The sequence below is a fragment of the Callithrix jacchus genome, chromosome 2 (genome assembly GCF_049354715.1).
Source record: "Callithrix jacchus isolate 240 chromosome 2, calJac240_pri, whole genome shotgun sequence".
NCBI lineage: Eukaryota > Metazoa > Chordata > Mammalia > Primates > Cebidae > Callithrix > Callithrix jacchus.
The window spans coordinates 138,643,119-138,665,316 of NC_133503.1; the positions used below are offsets into that span (position 1 = coordinate 138,643,119).

The 22,198-nt window shown below is 38.8% G+C and overlaps 1 protein-coding gene across 4 annotated transcripts in view; it reads left to right on the forward strand.

The window, feature by feature from the left end:
* The window catches only part of ZNF366 (zinc finger protein 366), a 69,610-nt gene that overhangs the window by 7,515 nt on the left and 39,897 nt on the right, over positions 1 to 22,198 (forward strand). For 2 of the 4 annotated variants that reach the window (XM_008991954.5, XM_078365366.1), the window contains exon 2: positions 4,543 to 4,722. The exons of the other annotated variants lie outside the window; for them this stretch is intronic. In XM_008991954.5, the coding sequence (XP_008990202.2) occupies positions 4,686 to 4,722 (37 nt within the window). In that variant the 5' untranslated portion in view covers positions 4,543 to 4,685. The remainder of the gene's footprint in view (positions 1 to 4,542; positions 4,723 to 22,198) is intronic. 4 annotated transcript variants of the gene reach the window in all.

The window sequence follows — 22,198 nt, forward strand, 5'->3', positions numbered from 1 at the left end:
TTTTTCTTTCCCACAGCACAGTGGAATTTCCTCCCCTCACCCCTCCCCCGAGAGAATTTTTTCAGTTGTTTTTCTCTTAAGCACAAATAAGGGTCTTCTAGCATTATCCTAAAAAAATGTATATATTGAACATGTTTAGGGTGCCAAAGAGCTCTATGCTTAATATAAAGGTGGGGTTTCGGAGTGCTAGAATTTGAATTCTTAGGGTGAGGAACATGTGAAAAGTCCTGAAAGGTTGCAGGCAGGCATATCCAGAATCTCACCTCCTACCTGACTTTTCAGAGATCTGGGCAAGAAGGGACTATTCCCTGCGTCGTCTTTCTTGACACTCAGGAAACATTCTGTGATGCAGCAGGCAAGCTAGAGGCTCCTCCAACATGGTCTGCAGCCCTCCTGGCACTCAGAGATTTCATGGCACAATCACCTGTCTCTGGCCAGGGAGAAGTCTCCAGAGGCAGAGAATTCTTCTGGTGCCAGCTTGGACTCCATATCTCAATGGGGTTGTTTGTGAAGGAAGAGAGAGCCCAGTTTTGAAGGCAACAAAGTGCTGCTCAAAACTGCATCATTTTGCAGAAGGCAATCCCATTCCATGTGTATTTACAGCCTCCATATGCTCAGACACATCCCACTATTTAAAATGACTGACATTGGCTCTTTTCCCCCTTGAGTTTCCTTGGAGCAGAATTTCAGCATCACATTTTTAATACATGCAGTTGGGAAGGACATTTAATGGCGAGAAAATCCTATTTCAGAAGGAGTCGGACATACAATGCCGAATGTATTTGCTCTTCAATCAGTACGGGTATTTTAGGCTGGGTAGTAGTTTGTTGAAGTGCTATCGCTATGTACATGGGACATGTACCTTACACTTGTGTATACATTCACACACTGCCTACCCAAATTCATTGGCTCTTATAAAAGATTATGAGACAATGGGTTAGCCCCAAATTGTTTGACTTGAGAATGTAGTATCTGATGTTCAATCTCTTAAACTTCCAAACAGATTTACTGTCCTAATTATATTTTTCTTAGGGATGTTAAAAAGAATTTGAATATTGTTAGCTAGTGGGGACAGGGAGAAAATGAGAGAAGATTTAAGTGTTACTGCAAGCAATTCATAAAGCACTTCATCCACTTACTGTGAGATATTGTGAGAACGTGAGTAACACAGGAAAGAATGCTACTTGGAGTCAGAGAATGGAGGATTGAGTATGCATGCTGACACACAAATGGATGGTAGATCAGTAAATTAAAATGCATATGGGAATTTAGTATATGATAAAAATAACATGCATATCAGATGAGAAAGTTGAATTATGTAATTAATGAGATTGGGACAACTGGGTAGCTATTTGGGAAAAAAATAAACATATTCTTACTTAATTTTGTACATTAAAATAAATACCAGATAGATCAAAGACTTAAAATGTTAAAAATAAAAATATACTCTGAACCTAAAATTTTGCTTTAAAAAATCTTTAATAAAACAAAGAAAACATAAAAACTGTAGAGATGTGTTTTTTTGAATCTCAGAGAAGGAAGGGCCTTTCTGGTTTTACGCAGAAGACTTAACATTTATCATGCATTTTACTGCATTACAATAAAAAGCTTTTTCAAGGCCAAAACTCAATAAACAAAGTCAAAAGGCAAACAAAAAACTGGAGGAAGCATTTGCAACATGTATCACAAAGATCTTAGTATAAACAGAAAAATGAGCAAATGACATGAAACACATACTTCACATAAAATGAAGTATAGTTGACTTTTAAACATGCACAAAATACAAGATATTTTAATTCACAATAAGAAGATGCAAATTAAAACTATGAGATACCAATTTTTATTTACTTGATCGGCAAAGATGAAACATTTGTTAACACACTTGTCTCTGGGGTTCTGGAGAGAGCTCTCAGATATTTTTGGTGTAACTGTGAAGTAGCAGAACATCTATAAAGAGCAATTTTTGAATGTCTATCAAAATGTAACATTGACTCCTCTTGAATTTATCCTACATAAATAAGATGCAAAAAGACATACTTACAATGCAGTGTATCTGCCACAGCATTATTTGGACAGAAAATAATTAGAAATAGCACACTCATCCATCAGTAACAGACTGGTTAAATTAGTACAGGGCATCTGTACAATGGAATGTTATGCAGACCTAACAAATGAAGGAACATAATAGAGTCCAGAAATGGACTCTGAGTATATGTTCAGTTGATTTGACAAAGATGCCAATGAGGGAAAAATAGCCTTTTTAACAAATGGTACTGAAAAGATTCTATATCTATAACAAAAGAAAAAAATGAAGTTTGGCCCTTATCTCACACTATACACATATATTAACTTGGAGTAGATCATAGGCCTGGATGTAAGCGTTAGAAGTATAACATTTCTATAAGGAAACACATGAGAAAATCTTTGTAACTTTGGCTTAGGCAAAGATTTCCTAGTTATGACACAAAACATGAAATAAATGAAAACATTATAAATTGAACTTTATAAAAAGTAAAGGCTTTTGCTCTTCAGGAAAAAGATACCATTAAAAAAATAAAAAGACAAGCAATCAAGTAGGGGAAAATATCAGAATATATATCTGATAAAGGACTTGTTTTAAGAATATCGGATAAAGGACTTGTTTTATGCATATTTAAAATCTCTTAAAATTTAGTAATGAGGCAAACAACCCAACTTAAAAATGAACACAAATTTTGAAAACTTAAACAAAAAAGACATAGAAGTGGGAGATCAGCACATCAAAGATACACAATAGTGTTAGATTATGAAAATGCAAACTAAAACCCTGTTGAGATACCACTATATACCCAGTAAAATGTCTAAAACCAAAAAGATGGAAAATATTAAGTGTGGATAAGGATGCAGAGAAACTGAAATTCCTATATGTTGCTGGTAGGAATGTAAAAGGATACTGCCTCTTTTGGAAAACAGTTTGGTAGTTTCTTAAATAGTTAAATATATGCTTACCATTCAACCCAGCCATTTTACTCCTGGGTAATCACCCTCAAAAACTGAAATCATATGTTCCCATGAAGACTTGCACACAATGTTCACTACAGCATTATTCTTAAAACCCTCAACTGGAAACAATCCAAAGGCTGATCAATTGGTGAGTGGATAAGCAAAAGCTGGTTTGTCTATGCAATGGAATACTACTCAACAATAAAAAGGAACTACTGATATACGCAACAATGGATGAATCTCAAAATCATCATGCTAAGAGAAAGAAGCCAAGGAACCAGACAAACAATAAATGTTGAATGCTTTTGTTTATAAAAATTTCTAAAAGCACAAAACTATAGAGACAGAAAGTAGATTAGTGGTTTCCTAGGGCCAGGGGTGGGAATGAGATCGGCTGCTAATGGGCATAATGGAACTTATCGGAGTGATGAAATTATTCCAAAATTGGATTTTGTTGATGGTTGTACAACTGTATAAATTTTCTAAAACTCATCACACTGCATATTTTAAAACACATAAATTGTATATCATGCAAATTATACCTCAATAAAGCTGTTTAACTTGAAAAAAAAGTGAGGCAGCTTTATAAGTTCTGATAAGGGAGCAGTCTCCAACCTGCATAGTTAAGTAAAAAGGCCAAGGTGCTTTCATTCTATAGAGTGCTACCACTTTTGTAATTTTTTTAAAGTGCATTTTTTTATATGTATAGAAGGTCTCCAGGAAGATACAATAGACTTGCTAATAGAATTTGCCTTTGGACAGGGAGTAGGATGGCTGGGAGACAGGGATATAAGGAAATATTTAACTGTATTTCCTTTTTGTACCAGGGAGAGGGTGGGGTGAGGTGGCTGAGACACAGGTCAGCCACACCAGCTCTTTTATAGTGGGCAAATGTCTGAGCCTTTGTTTTCTCATCTGTAAAATAAAGTTGATCTCTAAAGATACTTCTGATTGTAAGTTCCATGCTCTGAGAGTTTCCTTAAGGATGAGCATCTCACGCCTGTCTACATTCCTCTCATTCTTTTCCTGCCAGCATGTCACCAAATGCCACATATAAAACCACAACCAAAGGCTTTGTTCCTTCTCACCCAGTTGCCTCTTCGTTTATTGGGACCCTGTTCTCTTCACAAATATGAAAAATATGTCAACCACGGTGAAATGGCAGCCTGGAAAGCTAGGGGCAAACACTTGAGACAGTATATGGGAACAGTTACAACCATGTCCTAGGGGCAGCTGCTTGAGAAGAAATCCCAGCCACCTTGTTTGCTAGCAGCATGTCCATGGGGAGTTCACCTGTGCAATTTCTTCATCTGTATGACAGGTATAAAATAGCATCCCCTCTGTGGGTAGGAATTAAGACTGATAATTCATGTAATTAATAGTATTTAATAAACAGTTAACCCTTTTAATTATTAATCTGAACTCCCCTATTCATGGGACCAGGAGCTTTCATAGAAGTGGGGGAAAGAGAGGCATGTAAGTTAACAGGTTGGATATTCATTACCACTGTAAACTGAGAGTCCTGGCGGTGATGAAATGTCTTATTTTTTCAACCCAAAGGGAAAGGCTGGAGTAAATTCTGCTCCCTGCAAGCCAGTATCACTGAGGAAAACTTCTTCAAGAAATTTCTTCCAAGAGTCCATCCCCTGGAGTCAATTTCATCCTGAAAATGTGATGAATGCAAGCTGTGAAATGACAAGATTATGACATTATGCAGGGTGTTGAGCCAGTTAAGTTACAGTGAGTTTCAGTTTACATGATAAATGTGCCTTAATTGACATTTGGATTAAGATATTATTAAATATTAATACGGGGACAACTGCATAACCTCTTTGCCGTGATAGTCATTCGACAAAAATGAGTTGCTGCTTCAAATCAAACGAAATCAAACCAAACACCTCTAATTACCATGCTATGTGCATGTCTATTTTTCAACTTTAGTCTCAGTGCAGAAGCAACAGTTTTATCTAAATCCAGACAATTATCAGTGGATCCCTGTAACTTCAAGTGTCTCATAGATAGTAGCCCTCCTCACATACACACACATACACACACACACACACACACACACACACACACAAGCACGAATCCCTGACAACTTTTTTTTCTTTCGAGAGAAGGAAAGAAAAAAAAGGAGTGAAGGAGAGGAAGAAAGAGGAAGAAAAAGAGGGAGAGAGAATGGAAATGTTGCTTTATTCTAAAAAATGGGTATTAATAATGACCAATCAATATTTCATTTAAACCTATGAGTAGGTGTGATGTGGTATTGACAAGAATGCATATTTTGTGTATTTAAAGTGGAGAGCTCTATAAATATTTATTAAGTTTACTTGTTCCAGATCTGAGTTTGAGTTCTGGATATCCTTATTAATTTTCTGTCTCATTGAATCTAAGTCTCTATGTGTCTGGGTGTTAGGATCGTTAGCTCTTATTGTTGCATTGATCCTTTTACCACTATATCTTTGTTGCTTTAAAATCTATTTTATCAGATACGAGAATTGCAACTCCTGCTTTTTATTTATTTATTTAGTTTTGCTCTCCATTTGGTTGGTAAATCTTTCTCCATCCCTTTGTTTTGAGTCTTTGTGTAGCCTTGCATGTGAAATGGGTCTGGATGTAGCATACCGTTGGGTTTTGGCTGTATCTTTTGATTGGAGGATTTAGTCGATTTAAATTTAGGGTTACTGCCATTTGATGTTAACTGGCTGTTTTATTCATTCATTGATGTAAATTCTTCTTTATGTTAATGCTCTTTACTTTTTGGTATATTTTTAGAAAGGCTAATACTGGTTGTTTCTTTCTATGTGTAATGCTTCTCTCAGAAGCTTTTGCAAAGCAGGCCTGGTGGTAATAAAATCTCTGAGTACTTGCTTGTTCATAAAAGATTTTATTTTTCCTTCAGTTGTGAAGCTTAGTTTGGCTGGATATGAAATTCTGGGGTAAAAGTTCTGTTCTTTAAGGATGTTGAATGCTGGCCCCCACTCTCTTCTGGCTTGTAGGGTTTCTGCTGAGAGATCTGCTGTAAGTCTGATAGGCTTCCCTTTGTGGGTAACCTGACCTTTCTCTCTGGCTGCCCTTAGTATTTTCTCCTTCGTTTCAACCCTGGTGAATCTAACGATTATGTGCCTTGGGGTTGCTCTTCTTGAGGAATATCTTTGTGGTGTTCTCTGTATTACCTGGGGTTGAATATTGTCCTGCTAGGTTAGGAAAATTTTCCTGAATAATATCCTGAAGAATATTTTCCAGCTCGGATTCATTCTCTCTGTCACATTCAGGTACACCTATCAAACATAAATTAGGTCTTTTCACATAGTCCCACATTTCTTGGAGACTTTGCTCATTCCTTTTTATCCTTTTTTCTCTAATCTTGTCTTCTCATTTTATTTCATTAAGTTGGTCTTCGACCTCTGATATCCTTTCTTCTGCTTGAACAATTCGAGTGTTTAAACCTGTGCATACTTCTCACCGTTCCCATATTGTATTCTTCAGTTCCATTAATTCACTTATATTCCTCTCTAAATTGTCTATTCTCATTAGGATTTCGTCAAACCTTTTTTCAAAGTTATTAGTTTCTTTACATTTGGCTAGAACATGTTCTTTTAACTCACAGAAGTTTCTTATTATCCATCTTCTGAAGCCTGATTCTGTTAATGGGATGCACTCGTTCTCCATCAAGCCTTGTTCCCTTGTTGATGAGGAACTGTGATCCTCTTTAGAGCGGGAGGCATTCTGATTTTGAGTATTCTCAGCCTTTTTATGCTGGTTTGTTCCCATCATTGTAAATTTATCCACCTGTCGTCTTTGTAATTACCAACTTTCATATTAGGACAACTTTTAAAGGAGTTGAATATCCCCTATGGGTGTAAGGTGATAGCAGACCCCTTTCATACTCTGCTTGCCTTATACATGATCAGATCACATTCTAGAACTGGATTCTAGAAGGCACAGTTCAGTTTAATGGTTGCTCTGATTACTAATTCTTTCATGTCTGTCTGCCCTCAACTACATCAGAACTGTATTTGTCAGGAACTGTGTTTTAAACCATGTTTGTACTCTCTAGGACAAGAGACTTTCCAAATTCTTCCTGGTCTCACATTAATTCTCTCAGATCCTTTGAAGAAGTAACAGCTCTCATTATCCCTACTTTAGAGATGAGGAAACTACGGCTCTGAGAGAGCGAAGGATTCAGCTGAAGTCATATATTCAGCTCCGTGAATCTTCAGGAGAATGTAGACTTATCGCAAAGAGTCTGTACATAGATGTCAAGTGTTTAATGTTTTTGGACTGACTAAATAATGGTTTAGAAGTATATGTACCTCTATTTATGTTATAGTATATGTTATGTTATGGTTATTTATAGTAATTAACTCATTCATTGATTAAATATAAATTTTAAAATGTTATTGAATTCAAAATAGCTTTTATTTTGTATTTTTCTAACTTGGGTTCAAAATGGGTTTGTTTTTTTTTTAACTTACAAGAGGTCCTTGAAATGAGAAGTCTGGAATCCATTGAAGTAGATGGATTCCACTAGGGCTCACTAATAAATTACAGAAGGGTGTTTTGAAGCATCTAGTCTTCTAGTTGCAAAGAATATTTCCATTTTCAACTGCTATGTATAGTACGTTTGCATGTTTGATCAAAGCCTAGAAAATGCCTGGAAGTTCTGATCATCATTGTTTAATCTCTTCCTTCATCTAACAACTATCTCCCCCAAAACTTCTAATTCTTACTTTTATTATCTAAGTGACCTTGGACAATTTGCTTAACTTATTTGTGTCTTAGTTTCCTCACTGATAAAGAGAATTGTAGCACCTACCTTATAGAGTGCTGTGACGGTCACATGATTTAATGCATGTGATGTCTTTAGCACATTCTTGTCACATAGGAAATACTCAGCAAATATTATTGTTGCTGAGTACTTGAGACTGTTGTTGACACATAGTTGAGGCTCAATAGACATTTTTGGAATGAATTAGTGAATAAATGAAAACGTGACTAGAAATAAGGGCAGTTGTATTTATGTAATTTTTTTTTTTTTTTTTTTTTTTTTTTTTGAGACGGAGTTTCACTCTTATTACCCAGGCTGGAGTGCAATGGCACGATCTTGGCTCACCTCAACCTCCGCCTCCTGGGTTCAGACAATTCTCCTGCCTCAGCCTCCTGAGTAGCTGGGATTACAGGCATGTGCCACCATGCCCAGCTAATTTTTTGTATTTTTAGTAGAGACGGGGTTTCACCATGTTGACCAGGATGGTCTCGATCTTTTGACCTCATGATCTACATTTCTTTGGTCACAGGCAGGCAATTAGGACAGCTGCTTTTGTGCAGAGGCTACATTTGGGGAATATTCATTTTGGTGAGCTCAAGCTAGAGAGCTGATGATGTTTCTGTATTTTCTGGCCAAGCAGACTTTACAAGTTTATCAGCTTTATCTGCTAGCTGTATCACAACATGCATTGAAAAAATCAGGTGGGAAAAATTTGGGCTTGGAACTGATATGAAGTACAGTCTTTATTCTTCATTAAAAACCATAAGAGGAAACAAGGCCGTTAGACCCTCTAAATGGATGCTTTCTTGACACAAACCAAAATGCTGAGGACCACAGTTACAAGAAGGTCAAAGGAAGTTAGAATGACCTTTCATAGCAGGCTCAATGTTTAGCTAGCTTAAAATTTTACTTTCAGATTATCCCAGGGATAGCTAGTTAGTTTATTACATAAACAGCCTTGTAACCTTATAGGAACAGTTGTTTTTACTTTGGTTTTGTTTCGTTTTGGTGTTTGCATAGTGAGTTTTTGAAAGTAGGAAAAAAGAACCTATTGCTTGACTTTAAAAGATGAGCTGACTTGAGTTTCAGCACTAGCTGACATGGTTTTTGTTTTGTTCTTGTTTTAACAAAGGTATTGGCCAAATGGGCCAATAAAGAAATAATCCGTTTCTCAGATTCCACTGCCTTTTCTAATACTAGACAGTAATCAGATGACATGTCACAGCAATGATAGCAGCTAGTGCTCCTTGGAACTCCACACTGGGGAGGCTCTGTACTGATGCATGGACATGAAAGTAAGACCCATTTTCTGCCTTCCAGAACTTTCCAGGCATGGTTATAATAAGGGACATTAATATGCTTCCCTATTACCTACATTCACTGGCCCTGTGTCTACCTACTAGTATCAAATAAAACAAATCAAGTTCTTTTAAGTGTCAGCTCTTTGAAGCATTTAAACATAAGCTATCAAGAACCCAGGTCTCCAACACACTTCCTTATTAACATACTAGGGAACGCCAGCCATCTCAGTAAGTTACAGTTTTATGTCTCCTCACCAGTAGGTCACAGTGCTTTTGCACACTCTCTAATTTGTCTCTGTCCATAAGGTTTGACCCAGAACACTCCTCCACCACCACCATCCCAGTGGTTTTGGCCAGTACAGAGTAGAGCTGGGCTCTCTGGGGCCAATATTCAGGGTCACAGCAACTTCTGGAATTCTCCCTCAAAATGCCCAGGTGAAGGGGTCTGGAGTAACTAAATAAGAAACTTGAAATAAAATGATTGATTTTCTTTATTATTTTTTTTTTTAGATCCTCACCCCTAATCCTATCTCAGGCCTTCTTCCTTTCTCTGTAGAACCTTTAGACTATCTTCTTACCAGTGTTTTTAGGGAAACCAAATACTAGTATAAGTGCCATTTATTAAGTGTCCTTTCTCTGATACCACATGCTTTAAATTTCTCATTTTTATGAAATCTTATAATAACCAGGCAAGCTGGGTTATGAGCATTTTTTATCCCCATTCTCCATAGAAGGAAACTGTGGTTTAGAGGTTAAGCAACTTGCCACAGTTCTAGAATTCAGACCCAGGGCTGCCTGACTCCCAAGTTTCTGCTCTGTGATGTATGAATAACATACTTGGACATACTTAGTACTTTGGTTGGCCATGCTAGGTGCTCAATACATGTTAGTTTCCCTTTTTCTCATCATCCTTCCTTTTCTCCCAAATAATCACATGCAACCTAAAAATGAGGAAGAGGGCTTAGAGTAGGCAAAAGTCTGTGCCAGAGTCCCGAGGTGGTCAGATAACATGAATCCTGTAATGACATGCCTTTGGCCAGGTGCACCCTTTCCGTGGGGCTGTGGGCCAGCTCTACGTCTGTTAACATGTGCAGTGCCAACTTGTTTACTATCAATGAATGTCTGGGAGTTCTTTCTAACCAATCCCTACCCCATACAGTTTCTCCTTATTTCTTCAAATAATTCTATTCACTCCCTAAACCGTTCCGTTAAATCCAATGACTTTTGAGAGCTCCACAGCAGCTCAGAGCTGGCCCTGTCTTCTTTGGACTGAGCCCACAGGTCAGGGAAAGATGTAGACAGCACATGCCATCAGGGAGAAGAGAGTCTTTGGGCAGGCTTCTCTTGGGATCCTCATACTGTTGCTGGGGTTCTTTTTGCTCCTCTGAGAGCTGCGTACTATGTTACTTACAGCAACTATCATGCTCAAGTTCAGTAGTTGTCAACTGGGGGCAGTTCAGTGTTTACAGAGGTATTTGGAAATAGGGAGGGTGCTTTCTGGTTATCACAATGACTAAGGGGCATTTTTGGCATCTAGTGGCTGGGGGTGGGCAGGGATGTTAAAATTCTGCAATGCACACAACAGGCTGGCATGATGAAAAATGGACCCCAAATAGCAATGCCATTGCTCCTGTTGAGAAGGCAGGGCAACCACTATCTTCTTGCCATTGTCCCTCCATGCCCAGCACAGTGCCCATCCTTCCACAAAAGCTAAGTACAAATCTCATGAATGAATGCTCTCCTTGGTACCTTGCCATCTTTCCTCATGTCTCCTCTTCCTGGGGAGGGTCCTGCTTGCCTCTCATTTCTGGAACTGAAACTTCAAAAGTGGAGGCCTTATTCAGCTTCATCTCATCTGTTTTCCATTTCTCTTTCCTTCCATTATTCTGAAAATTTTCAAAGTTGACCTTCTAAATTGATGAATTATGATTTACCCTTTGAGTAAAATTAAAAGAGATGTCTTTCTAGACTAATTTTAGGTAGGAGCATTTATCTCAACAGTAGATGTAAACACTCTAAAAAGGTATTCTGTTGATGCTCTAATTGATTAGATTTTTAAATGATTAAGTGATTTGGCCAAAGCAGCAACAGTGGCCCTGCTGACTTCCCTTCTCTGACCCTTGAAGCTACCCCTGAAGCCTGGAACTGGTGGAGGAAGGGAGGGGTGTCTTAAGGAGCCAGCAAGGAAGAAGCTCAAGCTCAAGCTCTGACCTCTTCATCATTCCTGCTGGAGTGCCAGGAAAGCTGGTACTAAGCAGATCAAGGACTGTAGCTCCCTCCAGACAGATAAACTGCTAGAAGAGGGTCAGAAATGTGTCCCCATGAGATGCCTGTATCCTGATTCCAGTTAAGTGATAGCAACATGATGCTGCATTGTGGAGCATTATCTGTGGTTGGAAATTTTCAGAGGTTGTGGGTTTTACTTTCTGGCTCATTCCCTTGAGAAGACCCTTAACTCCTTTCTCTTTTGTAAATTTCACAGAGAAGGTTCTCTTCCCATCATGGGAATTCCCAACTCTACTCCATTCAGGGGTTCTCCCATTTTCTTAAAGGGTGTTAGGGAATACTTTAAATGTCCTAAAATAAAGTTCATTCTCATGCTTCTCAAATTGAAAACAACTTTCTGAAGGGTAGCAAAGCTCAGGGCTGGTAAGTGTGGGCTGGGAAAATCATGGAGCAGAGAAATTTGGTAAAGGGGGAAAGAAAATCATTTACTTGGTACTTGCCATGTGCCATGCACATTACCTATTAAGTACATTCTTTAATCTTCCTCCAACTCCATGAAGAAATATATTAGTCTGGATGGATGAGGTTATGCTCCAGTAATAACCCCTATATCTCCCAACTTTAAAAAAAAAAACAAGAATATATGCCTTACTTGTATTACATATCCAGTATATAGATCCAGGTCATCTTACCTTTAGGCCCTAGACTGACAGAATAATTGTTATCTGAAGTGTTTCAGGCTGCTATGACAGAGAGACAGAAAGTAACATGAAATTATGGACTATTTTTTTTTTCGCTCTTAATTTTTGAGATGGGGTCTGGCTGTGTTGCCCAGGCCAGCTCAAGTAATCCACCTACCTTGGCCTCCTGAATTACAGGCAGGAGCCACCACATCTGGCCAGAATCGTAGGCTATTTCTTAAAGATTCCACAAGGAAATGACACATGTCATTTGTGCTCATGTGTTTGCATTTTATTATCCAAAGAAAGTCATGTGCCATGCCTGCCTATAAAGGGTTAGGAAAATGCAATCCAACCATGTGCCCAGAAGACGAGCTAGAAACGTTTCATGAATAAAGTATTACTATCTCTGTTTTATAGCTGAGGAACTGAGGCTTAGGGAAGGTAGGAAGTGATATAGCTGGCTTTCAAAGCCAGGTTTTGTGATGTCAGCTTCTTAGCTCTTTGCTCTCCTATAGCGGGTGCATTTTGCAAGCATGTTCCATACATGGTACCCAACCTCTCTTCTCCAAATGCAGTTGCTTGGCTAGAGTGTTCTTGGGGCTTAAGAGGGTATGCCCATGCAACAGATGTGCACAGGTTAAAGTCAAACCAAAATCACTGTGACTCAGCCATTATTTTATTTAACCCACTTCAATTCTCCTTCAAGGGATTCAACACATTCAATGTGAAATCATATGTAAAAGAAGTGGTATCTTTAAATACATGCCAGATTTTTCTTCTTAATCCTAGTCTGAAATGTCATAGATTTCCTTTCTTATTGCTTTTATTTGTTAAATCATAAGAGAAGAGTTGCTCTGCTCTTTCTTTGGTAAGGCTGCTGCCTGGTGGATGTTCATAATCCAGGGAAAAGATTGTCCCCAAATTCCCTCTATTTCTTTCAGCCAAAACAATCTCCAGGAAAAAAATAATAATCTTTGTTCAAAGGAGCAATAAAATAATAAGACTGAAAGACTGATTCCACCAGCCCTTGGGAAATCAATTCCAGCATTTCTTCCTCCTGGAACCCAGAGGAAGCACCCTGATATGTCAGGTTTTTGTTTTGTTTTGTTTGGGGTGAGGTCTCACTCTGTCGTCACCCAGGCTGTAGTGCAGTGGCGCAATATCGTCTCTCTGCAACCTCTGCCTCCAGGGTTCAAGTGATTCTCCCCCTCTGCCTCTCCAGTAGCTGGGACTACAGGCATGCACCACCACACTTGGCCAACTTTTTTGTATTTTTAGTAGAGACAGGGTTTCACCATGCTGGCCAGGCTGGTCTCAAACTCCTGACCTCAAGTGATCTGCCCATCTCAGCCTCCCAAAGTGCTGAGATTCCAGGAGTAAGCCACCGCACCCAGCACCCTGTTATGTCAGATCTTTTCAGACTTTTCCATTTCTAACAGGAGAGAAAAATCTGAAGAAGAAATCCTAAGCAGTGGCTGCAGGTAGAATTTCAGACTTTAACCTGTTCTGGTTTTTGCACTCTGTTCTGTAACATACGCATATTTGTCTGCATTTAAAATGTTTTCAGGTACTCACTACTACATATGCCGAAAGATATACTAACTTATTCTGTGGTTTCTGCCACGCTTGGGAACTTGAGCTTAAGCTTTCTCCATCCTGTAACAGCAATGTGCTTATCATCTGAAAGTAGGTCCCTGAGGGAAAGGGACAAGAGTTGCTGTCAGGTGGGGGTATGGTAGTTGCCCCTTGGCAGTTAGAGTGTCCCAGAAGCCAAAGAGGATGAAGGAAAGGAGGAGGAGAGAGAGAGGAAAGACCGTGAAATGATATTAGAAGACTAGGAAGAACCCAAAATATGGCCTAAAAAAGCACATGGAAATAACTTGGAACCAAATTACTGATTAACACAGTAGTTAAGGGACTACGTTTTTTATTCATTATATTTTTCTGATTCATTAAAAAAGACAAAGTACTTTGTCCAGAGCAAAGCAGGTTTTAGCCCGAGGCAAATTGTTTAACCTTGCTGGGGTCCAATCCATAAAGCATGAGCTCAAGCGCTGCTCAGCCTAATGAGGTGTACATTTTCCAAAACTCTTTGAAGAAGGAGAGCACTATTTGAGTATTATGCACTACTGAATAAAATATCAGTTTAGGAAGGAAACTCTCCATCACATTATGTGCACCTTAACTAGTAGTCACATTATGTGCACCTTAACTAGTAGTCACATTATGTGCACCTTAACTAGTAGTCAATCAGTAGATCTGGTTGTCGAAGTTTCATGACAGAAGGAACCCAATTGTTGATCACTTAAAAGGGAAAACAACAAAGAAATAAGCCAGGCAGTCACAAATGGCATGCACCATTAAGGCATTGGCTTGGTTCAGAGAGAGATTCCTGAGCTAAAGAAGGCCTCATTTACTGGAATGGAAAATATAAGGCCAGGAAATTGCTCAGAAGTCTCTTGTCTTTTCCTGTACACATGGGATGCACTATGTGTTGGCTACTGTTTTGGATCAGAATCTCAGTTTTAGAAATAGCCCAGTGTGTCCTTGGGAAGGGAGAGAGTGTTGTGGTATATTTGTGTGCGGTGGTGTGGGGCAGGGGACCTGCAGCGGATATTAGGAGGAGCCAGTGAGACACTCCCTGAATCCAAATTGTTTCCTTGGGCCTCACAGTCATCAGAACTGAGCTGGGAGATTGGGCAGCCAATCTGAGTCCAGGGAGCTTCCAAGTCTCCTGACAGAGACAGAGCTGAGTTGGTCCCACTGACAGCACAGGCCAATTCTGCACGTTCAAGCCCAGTGACTGGTCTCAAGTCTGCTTATTTTTCTGGTGCGTAGGTTGAGCTTTAGTCTCACAGTCAACAGGTATTTACCAGGCAACAACCTCTCACCAAACATTGTTTTAGGCAGTAGGAATATATAAGGAAACAAAAGACAAAGATTCCCGTGCACATAGAGCTTGCATTCTAGTGGAGGAAAATGAACAATGAATAAAGTCAGCTATATGGTGCTTTAGAAGACATAAAGAAAAATAAAGTCAGGGAGGGGAGGGAATAGGGAGTGTTTGGCAGCCAGTGTTAGGGTGGCCTCACTTCAGAGGTGGTATTGAGCAAAAACTTGAGGGAAGCAAAAGAGGAATGTGGGTATCTGAGGGAAGAACTGTCCAGGCAGAAAGAACAGCAAGTGAAAGGCCCTGGGGTGGGAGAATGCCTAGTGTGTGCCAGGAACAACCAGTGGCTGCAGACTGGGAGTGGAAGAAGCAAGTAAGGGGTGGGGGTAGGGCATGAGGTCAGAGGAGGAATGGGAGAAACTTCATGTAGAGTCTTGCAGGCCACTGTGTGGACTATGGCTTTTACTCTGAAGTAGATGGAAAAATCACTAGAAAGTTTTGAGCAGGGGAATGACAAAATCTGATTTGCATTTTAATAGAACCTTCCTGAGTATTGTGTTGAATAGGCTGATGGGAGACCAAGGGAGAAGAGAAGAGTCTGGAGGCCGTTACCATGATCCTAGAAGGAACCTCTGGTGGCCTGACCAGGGTAGAGGCAGTGGAAGAGGTGAGAAGTGTTTGGATTCTGGACAGACATTGAAAATAGAGCCCATAGGATTTGCTAATTAATATACCAGGGTACTCAGCTGGCCTGTCTAGGAACACATGAGTGACCTGGGAAGAGGTAATAAAGAAGGAAGGGACACAGTTGGAGCAAGCAGGATTTCCGTTTTTCTTCCTTTGCTCCTTTCTTTAACTGAGGTACTGTTATGGGGCAGGCACATTAGTGACTATGAACTAACAAGATCCCTGACCTCATGGAGAAAACAGTCTATGGAGAGAGTCAGACATTAAGTGAATAATCACAAATCCATGTAAAATGACCACTCCGACATGCGCTGAGTGTCGGTGCTGAAAAATATTTTTTCAGCATTTAATCAAGAGAATACAATAATTACTAGATATTTTAAATTTTTTTACTAAATTTTTGAAATCCAGTGTGCATTTTACATATACAGCATGTCTCTATCCAGGTTAGCCACATTTGATGTGCTCAAAAGCCACACGTGGCTAATGAGTACTGAATTAGACAGCACAGCTCTAAACCATCAAGCCACACACATTTTAAAGTCATGAACAAAGCACTGGAGATATAGGTCCTTCTATGTAATTTAAAAAGTAGGTAATACCTTAAATAGAGGCTCTTGCATTTTAAAATTGAATACTTTGTGATTAATTACAGGTGTGAATTTGGGGACATCAGCTTACTACTCTGTGCCTCGGTCTACAATAAGAAAGTCTAATAGGGCTGGGTAATGTGTACCTACCCTTTCAGTCTTAATGATCACTGACTCTAGGATAAGAAAGTCCACATAGTTTTCCTTCTCTTTACCTTGTTGTCACTCCTAAAGAGACCTTTCCTTTTAACCTTAATGATATCTGAAGGGTGGAACTTCTCTAGTTCAATGGTGAACTGACAAAACTCCAAAATGGCTTTCATTCCAAAGCCAATGAGGACATTTTTTCTAGAGAAATTTGAATATTGACTATTTAAATGATTAATGACACTTTTGAGTTTTAGGTATAATATACTATTGTGGCTAAGTTTTAAGAAAAAAGTCCCTTGTTTAAGAGATACATCCTGAAATATTTATAGATGAAATAATATGATGTCATGGATCTACTTCAAAAGCATCCCAATCAGAAGGCAGGGAAATGAGTGGGGTATAGATGAAATGAGATTAGTGACGAACTGAAACTAAGTATAAGGACAGATATTATTCTATTTTCATAGTTTGAACTTTTCCATAATAAAAAGTTTTTTTAAGTAGATCTTCAGACTTTTTTAGATTTCAGACTTTCCCATTAAATGCTGTGTATGCCTCATAGAAAAATCCTGCTTGAGGGCCAGGAGCACATGACTCTTACTTAATACTCCAGTGGGACAAGGCCCCAGCCCATCACTCCCATCATAGTTTAAATATCTCTGGCAGTTTTAGTAGCAACACAACTTTGTCCTCTCATCCTTCCCCTTGGTTCAGTTTAGGATCAATACTTATAAGTGAGAGGCTATGTCTCCTGTGATTCAAGGAGAGCCCCAAACTCTGCCAGAGCCATACATGGGGACCAAAATGATATATCACTGGTTTATACAAAGCACACTGAAAACCAAGAAAGGTAAAGATACTTGGCTCACAGGCACAAAGAATGTTACTTCTTCCTCATATTGTGGAAACTAAATGCCACAGAGACAGGTAGGGGCTATCTGAGGAAGGATCTCAGAGAGAATGAATGTTACCTAAAAGGCCAGGAAGCCAGCTTCTGGGACCCACGACTGTATCCTTAATAGAGATAGGGTTTCATCATCTTGGCCAGGCTGGTCGTGAACTCCTGACCTTGTGATCCACTCACCTCGGCCTGCCAAAGTACTGGGATTACAGGCATTGAGCCATCACACACTGCCGTGGCTCTTGTTACCCTGGGTTGCCTGGGCATTATCTAAATATCTGGTATAATGCTCTAAGTTCACTGGGAGCTTTCTGGCCTTTACCTGTTCACTTTACTCTCTTGAACATCATGATAGAGGATGGAGAGGCTGGACCTCGCCTCTGAGTTACTACCCAAGACATTGTGAGGGGCTGGATGGTAAATGGAGAGCACAGGACAACCTAGCAGGATTGACACCTTCAGGTGCCTTTGCCTGACCAGCATGGATCTTCCAGCTTCGACACCACTGGATGCCTTATTTCTCATCAAGAATTACAGCAGGCACTTGTTTTTACTTCCAAAGGAAGACTGCTGCTAATTTCTTTAAAACAGTGTCTACAAAGAAAGAGAAGAGGACTCAGTCTGAGAATGTTTTCCTTTTGCATTTTCATCAGCCAAAAAAGTATTGAGTTTAGGGTACCAACATACGGTGCAAATGTTAATTTTAAGGGAAATTTGGCACACTCAGCATCCTAAACTGTGCTACTTTCTACACATGTTATACTTGGCTTCAGTGGTGACAATATAGTGCCAGATTCTCTTAAATGTCAGGCATTTTAAGAGATAGTTTCTCAGAATTTAAAATTACACACACACACACACACACACACACACACACACACACTAGAATTGCTACTGTGATGCTTCTAAATAAAATAAATCTGACCCCCAAAGGAAAAAAGGCAGCAGCTCTCTGGAGCCTGTGGTGGCTCAAACACCAGCACACTGCCATTTTAAGCTCTAAGAAATGTGTCATAATCTCATAGTACATTAACATGATGCTAATCTTCAACATAGAATATCCAATCTTTAGGGAGCATAGGTGGTTTCCCTTGAAGATGCCCACTGTCTGTTGAAAGAACTCACTTATGCTACCTAAAGCAGAGAAGCAGGTGAGAATTATCCAGAGGAGTCCCAGCAAATGTTAGCATTTGTTAGCCTTTTTTATTTTTTGAGATGGAGTTTCGCTCTTGTTACCCAGGCTAGAGTGCAATGGCGCAATCTCGGCTCACCGCAACCTCCACCTCCTGGGTTCAGGCAATTATCCTGCCTCAGCCTCCTGAGCAGCTGGGATTACAGGCACGCGCCACCATGCCCAGCTAATTTTTTGTATTTTTAGTAGAGACGGGGTTTCACCATGTTGACCAGGATGGTCTCGATCTCTTGACCTCGTGATCCACCCGCCTCGGCCTCCCAAAGTGCTGGAATTACATTTGTTAGTCTTTATTGTCAGAATAGTTTGGTGCTGAAATAACACTGAGCCTGGAACCCTGCACTTCTTCTTACTAAACTTCCCCTTGACTACTTTGGTTTTTCAAGTTTATCTTAAGTACAGATCTGACTCTCTCAACTTCATTGGCTCATTACACAATCTTGAGGGATCTTTTCTAGGTCATCACCCACATCATAGATAAAATGCTCATTTGAAGACTGTTCTGTTTCTACTTATGAGTCCGAATCCAGATTTCTAGTTATTTTCATACCCCGGAAGAGCAAGAAATCTAATGGTGTACTCCTGGACTGATGAAACAGTGCAGGAAGGAGGAAATTGAGAATGACACAAACCTGAACAGGGACCAGGATATAGTCAAAGTCATCCAGCAGGAAGGAATATATGAACTGAGATTCCTGGCACGGGCTCTAGAATTTTAAAACTCTCTTATCTTGCCCGTGCCTCTATCAGATGGAAACATGAATAAAATCTAAACTAGATGATATCAGAAACCCTTTTCCATGCTCTAAACATTCTATAACTAATTCTTTTCGTCTCAGGGGTTTTTGGGGAACTAAACGTACTAATGGGTATGAAAATATTTTAAAGAAGTGAGAGTTATCTCACTGTAAGTTAGCACAACATCATGAAATAATTATCTCAATTAACCTAGAATTGTTCTTGTTCCTAGTATAATGTTGAGTCAGATGTGGGCGCTTACTTAATGTCAGGTGGAAAATAAAAGAAGTCATAGGAGATTAAAAGATACAGTTATAGAAATGAGTAATGTAAGGATAAATTAAGTTGACCTTTCAGGAAAAAAATTTAGCAATATATATTAAGACCTGAAAATTAATATACTTTCACTCTGTAATTCTCTTTCTAGAGAATCTAATCTAAGGAAATGTTAGAGACATAACAAGGATTTATGAACAAAGTTGTCTACTGCACTGCTATTTGTTTAGTGCATGGAGATATATAGTAAGTAGTGCTGTAAAAGAAAATAGTAAAAGACTTGAAAGAAACAGACCAAAATATTAACACAGTAACTCTTGGTGGTAGTATTATTGATTATTTTAATTTTCTCTTTTAGCTGTTTCAGCATTTTATTTACAATGGTAATAAATTTATACTATTTAAAGGTTATTAAAATAAATTATATAGAACTGTTGACCTTAATCTAATTCTGGTACCAATACATTTTGTCTTTTAATATATCTGATCAGTAGCCAGCTTATATCAACTGCTTTCAGAACTTTCTTCTGTTCTTTGCTAACCATGAGGCTGCGTGGGGTTTATATTATTGCTATTATTTGCTAACAGCCCTCTAGCACCCAGAGAGCTGAGTCACCTGTCAGTTTTAGGGTGTCCACATATGGTGTTGATTCCTTCCTTCAATATCCCCCCACACTCTTTCTCCACATGAAGTTCACAAGTTGTGAATTGACCCAGGGCTCACTTCTTCAACAACAAGATATGCAGGGGCACTCTTAAAGTGTGGCTTGCTTAATCCTCTTTAAGAAGCAAGCTTCACTCATGCTGAATTTCCCATTAATTTCTACAGAATAGCTATTTATTCTGAGAACCCAAAGGTTTTAGAAACTATAAGTGATTCTGCAAACTCTGGATTGAATATTCCCATATTCTGTTATTATTTAAAAGACCCAAATTAATTACCTCTCTCCAAGTGAGACCTTCAGGTGTTTTGCTATTTATTCACTCTGTTATTTATTTATGAATTCAAATTAGTTCTGTCTTAGGTTCGCCTCACCAGTTCTTCGATCAGCATAAATAAAAATGAAAACTTGACAGGTTCATTTCCCAAATGCCCATTAAATGTTATCTAATGTACCCTTTTTATAATGAAGCTAGAGAAGGCTAATGATGAAACAGAATCAACCTGTTACTCTGCCAAGATAGCAGGGTTGTGGGGAGAGAGGGAGGGAGTACAGGAAGGGAGAGATACAGATTGAAATCCACCAGAACCAACTTATTCCCAAACACTGAAAGTCAAACACCTCCAAGGAACAGAAAATAAGTTATGGGAAAGCACTTGAAAGGATACTTTCTTTTGCCAAACCTTCCAAGAAAATATTCTTTATGCAGAATCTTCTTCTAGATTCAGCCTATGGCATCCAGTCTCTCAGAATAGGCCCCTCAGTGTCTTAATTGGCTTTCCCTCAGTACCTCATCAATTCGTCACACAATTCTTAGTCAATTTAGATCCAGCTATTTCTGCACACTTTCACATTGATTTGGAAAATGTCCTTCACACTTTGGTTTTAGTCTCTACTCCTGAAATGTCATTTGCATTAGGATGATTTAGTTTCATGAATGGATTTTTCTCATGTATGATTTTGCCTTAGATGATGATGAGCCCTGGACTGTGTATACCACATTCCAGCCACTGCTGCAAAACAAGACTTTGTGAGCCTGCTTGCATCTCCTCCTTAAATGTATCTATCTTTTTATCCTTTGTTCAAGTTCTCAGGATGAAGTCTTGTTTATATTTGTATATGTTGTTTACACAAGTTTTGAACCAGAAATTCAGTCCAATGCCTGTCTCCAGTCTTGTAGCCTACAGTCATCTAAACTGTCTCAGACAGGTGTGTGTTTATACAGAGAGACTACACATCCTTTTTTTTTTTTTTAAGAGGGTGGTGGGGGGATCAACATATCAAAACACACAGAGGGCAAAAACTTTATGTTTTTGCTATTATTAGTATTACTTAGACACTATATAGCACTGGTCAGGTTTGGGTGAATTTTTCAAATGCATATAGGAAAATTACAGAAACATTCAAAGAAGCAGAATAAAAAGTAAAGATATAACCATTTCTTATACAAGCCACTGTTACACATACAATATCATTTATTCATTCCAATTTTATAGATGAGGACACCAAGACGCAGAAAGATCAAATGGGTTGCCCCCAGTCACATGGCTGATAAAAGCAGATAAAGTACTTTATTCTACTTTTATATAAGATAGTTCTGCACTATTATGCATGAATGGAGGTCCTACCTATTTAAGTAAAGGGAATTGAAGGTTATGTATTCCTCACAGACTACACATCCTCGTGCACACACACACATGCAACTTAAATATGCCAGATATGATCCTGCACATTTTGTCTAAACATCTCTATTACTCATGATTCTGTGATAATTAGGTATCTGGTGTTACATGAAACTAGCCCCCAAAAAACTTTTTTAAAATGTGTCATTAGTAATGGTCTTCTGCATTGCATTTTGGTGGCTGTTGCCCAATTTTCCATTTTAAGTTGTCACTTTTGTGATTCATTTGTAGAAGCTTTTAGACATTGAATAATATTATTTGTCATATGTCAAAAATATTTTTAGTTTGTCATTTCCTTTTAAATTTTATGTGATTTTTGACATACAGAAATTTTTTATTTTTTAAAAAATTTTTAAATTTTTGATTTTTTTAATAAATAGAGACAGGGTCTCCCTATGTTGCTCAGGCTGGCCTCAAACTCCTAGGTTCAAGCCATCCTCCTGCCTCAGCCTCTCAAAGTTCTGGGA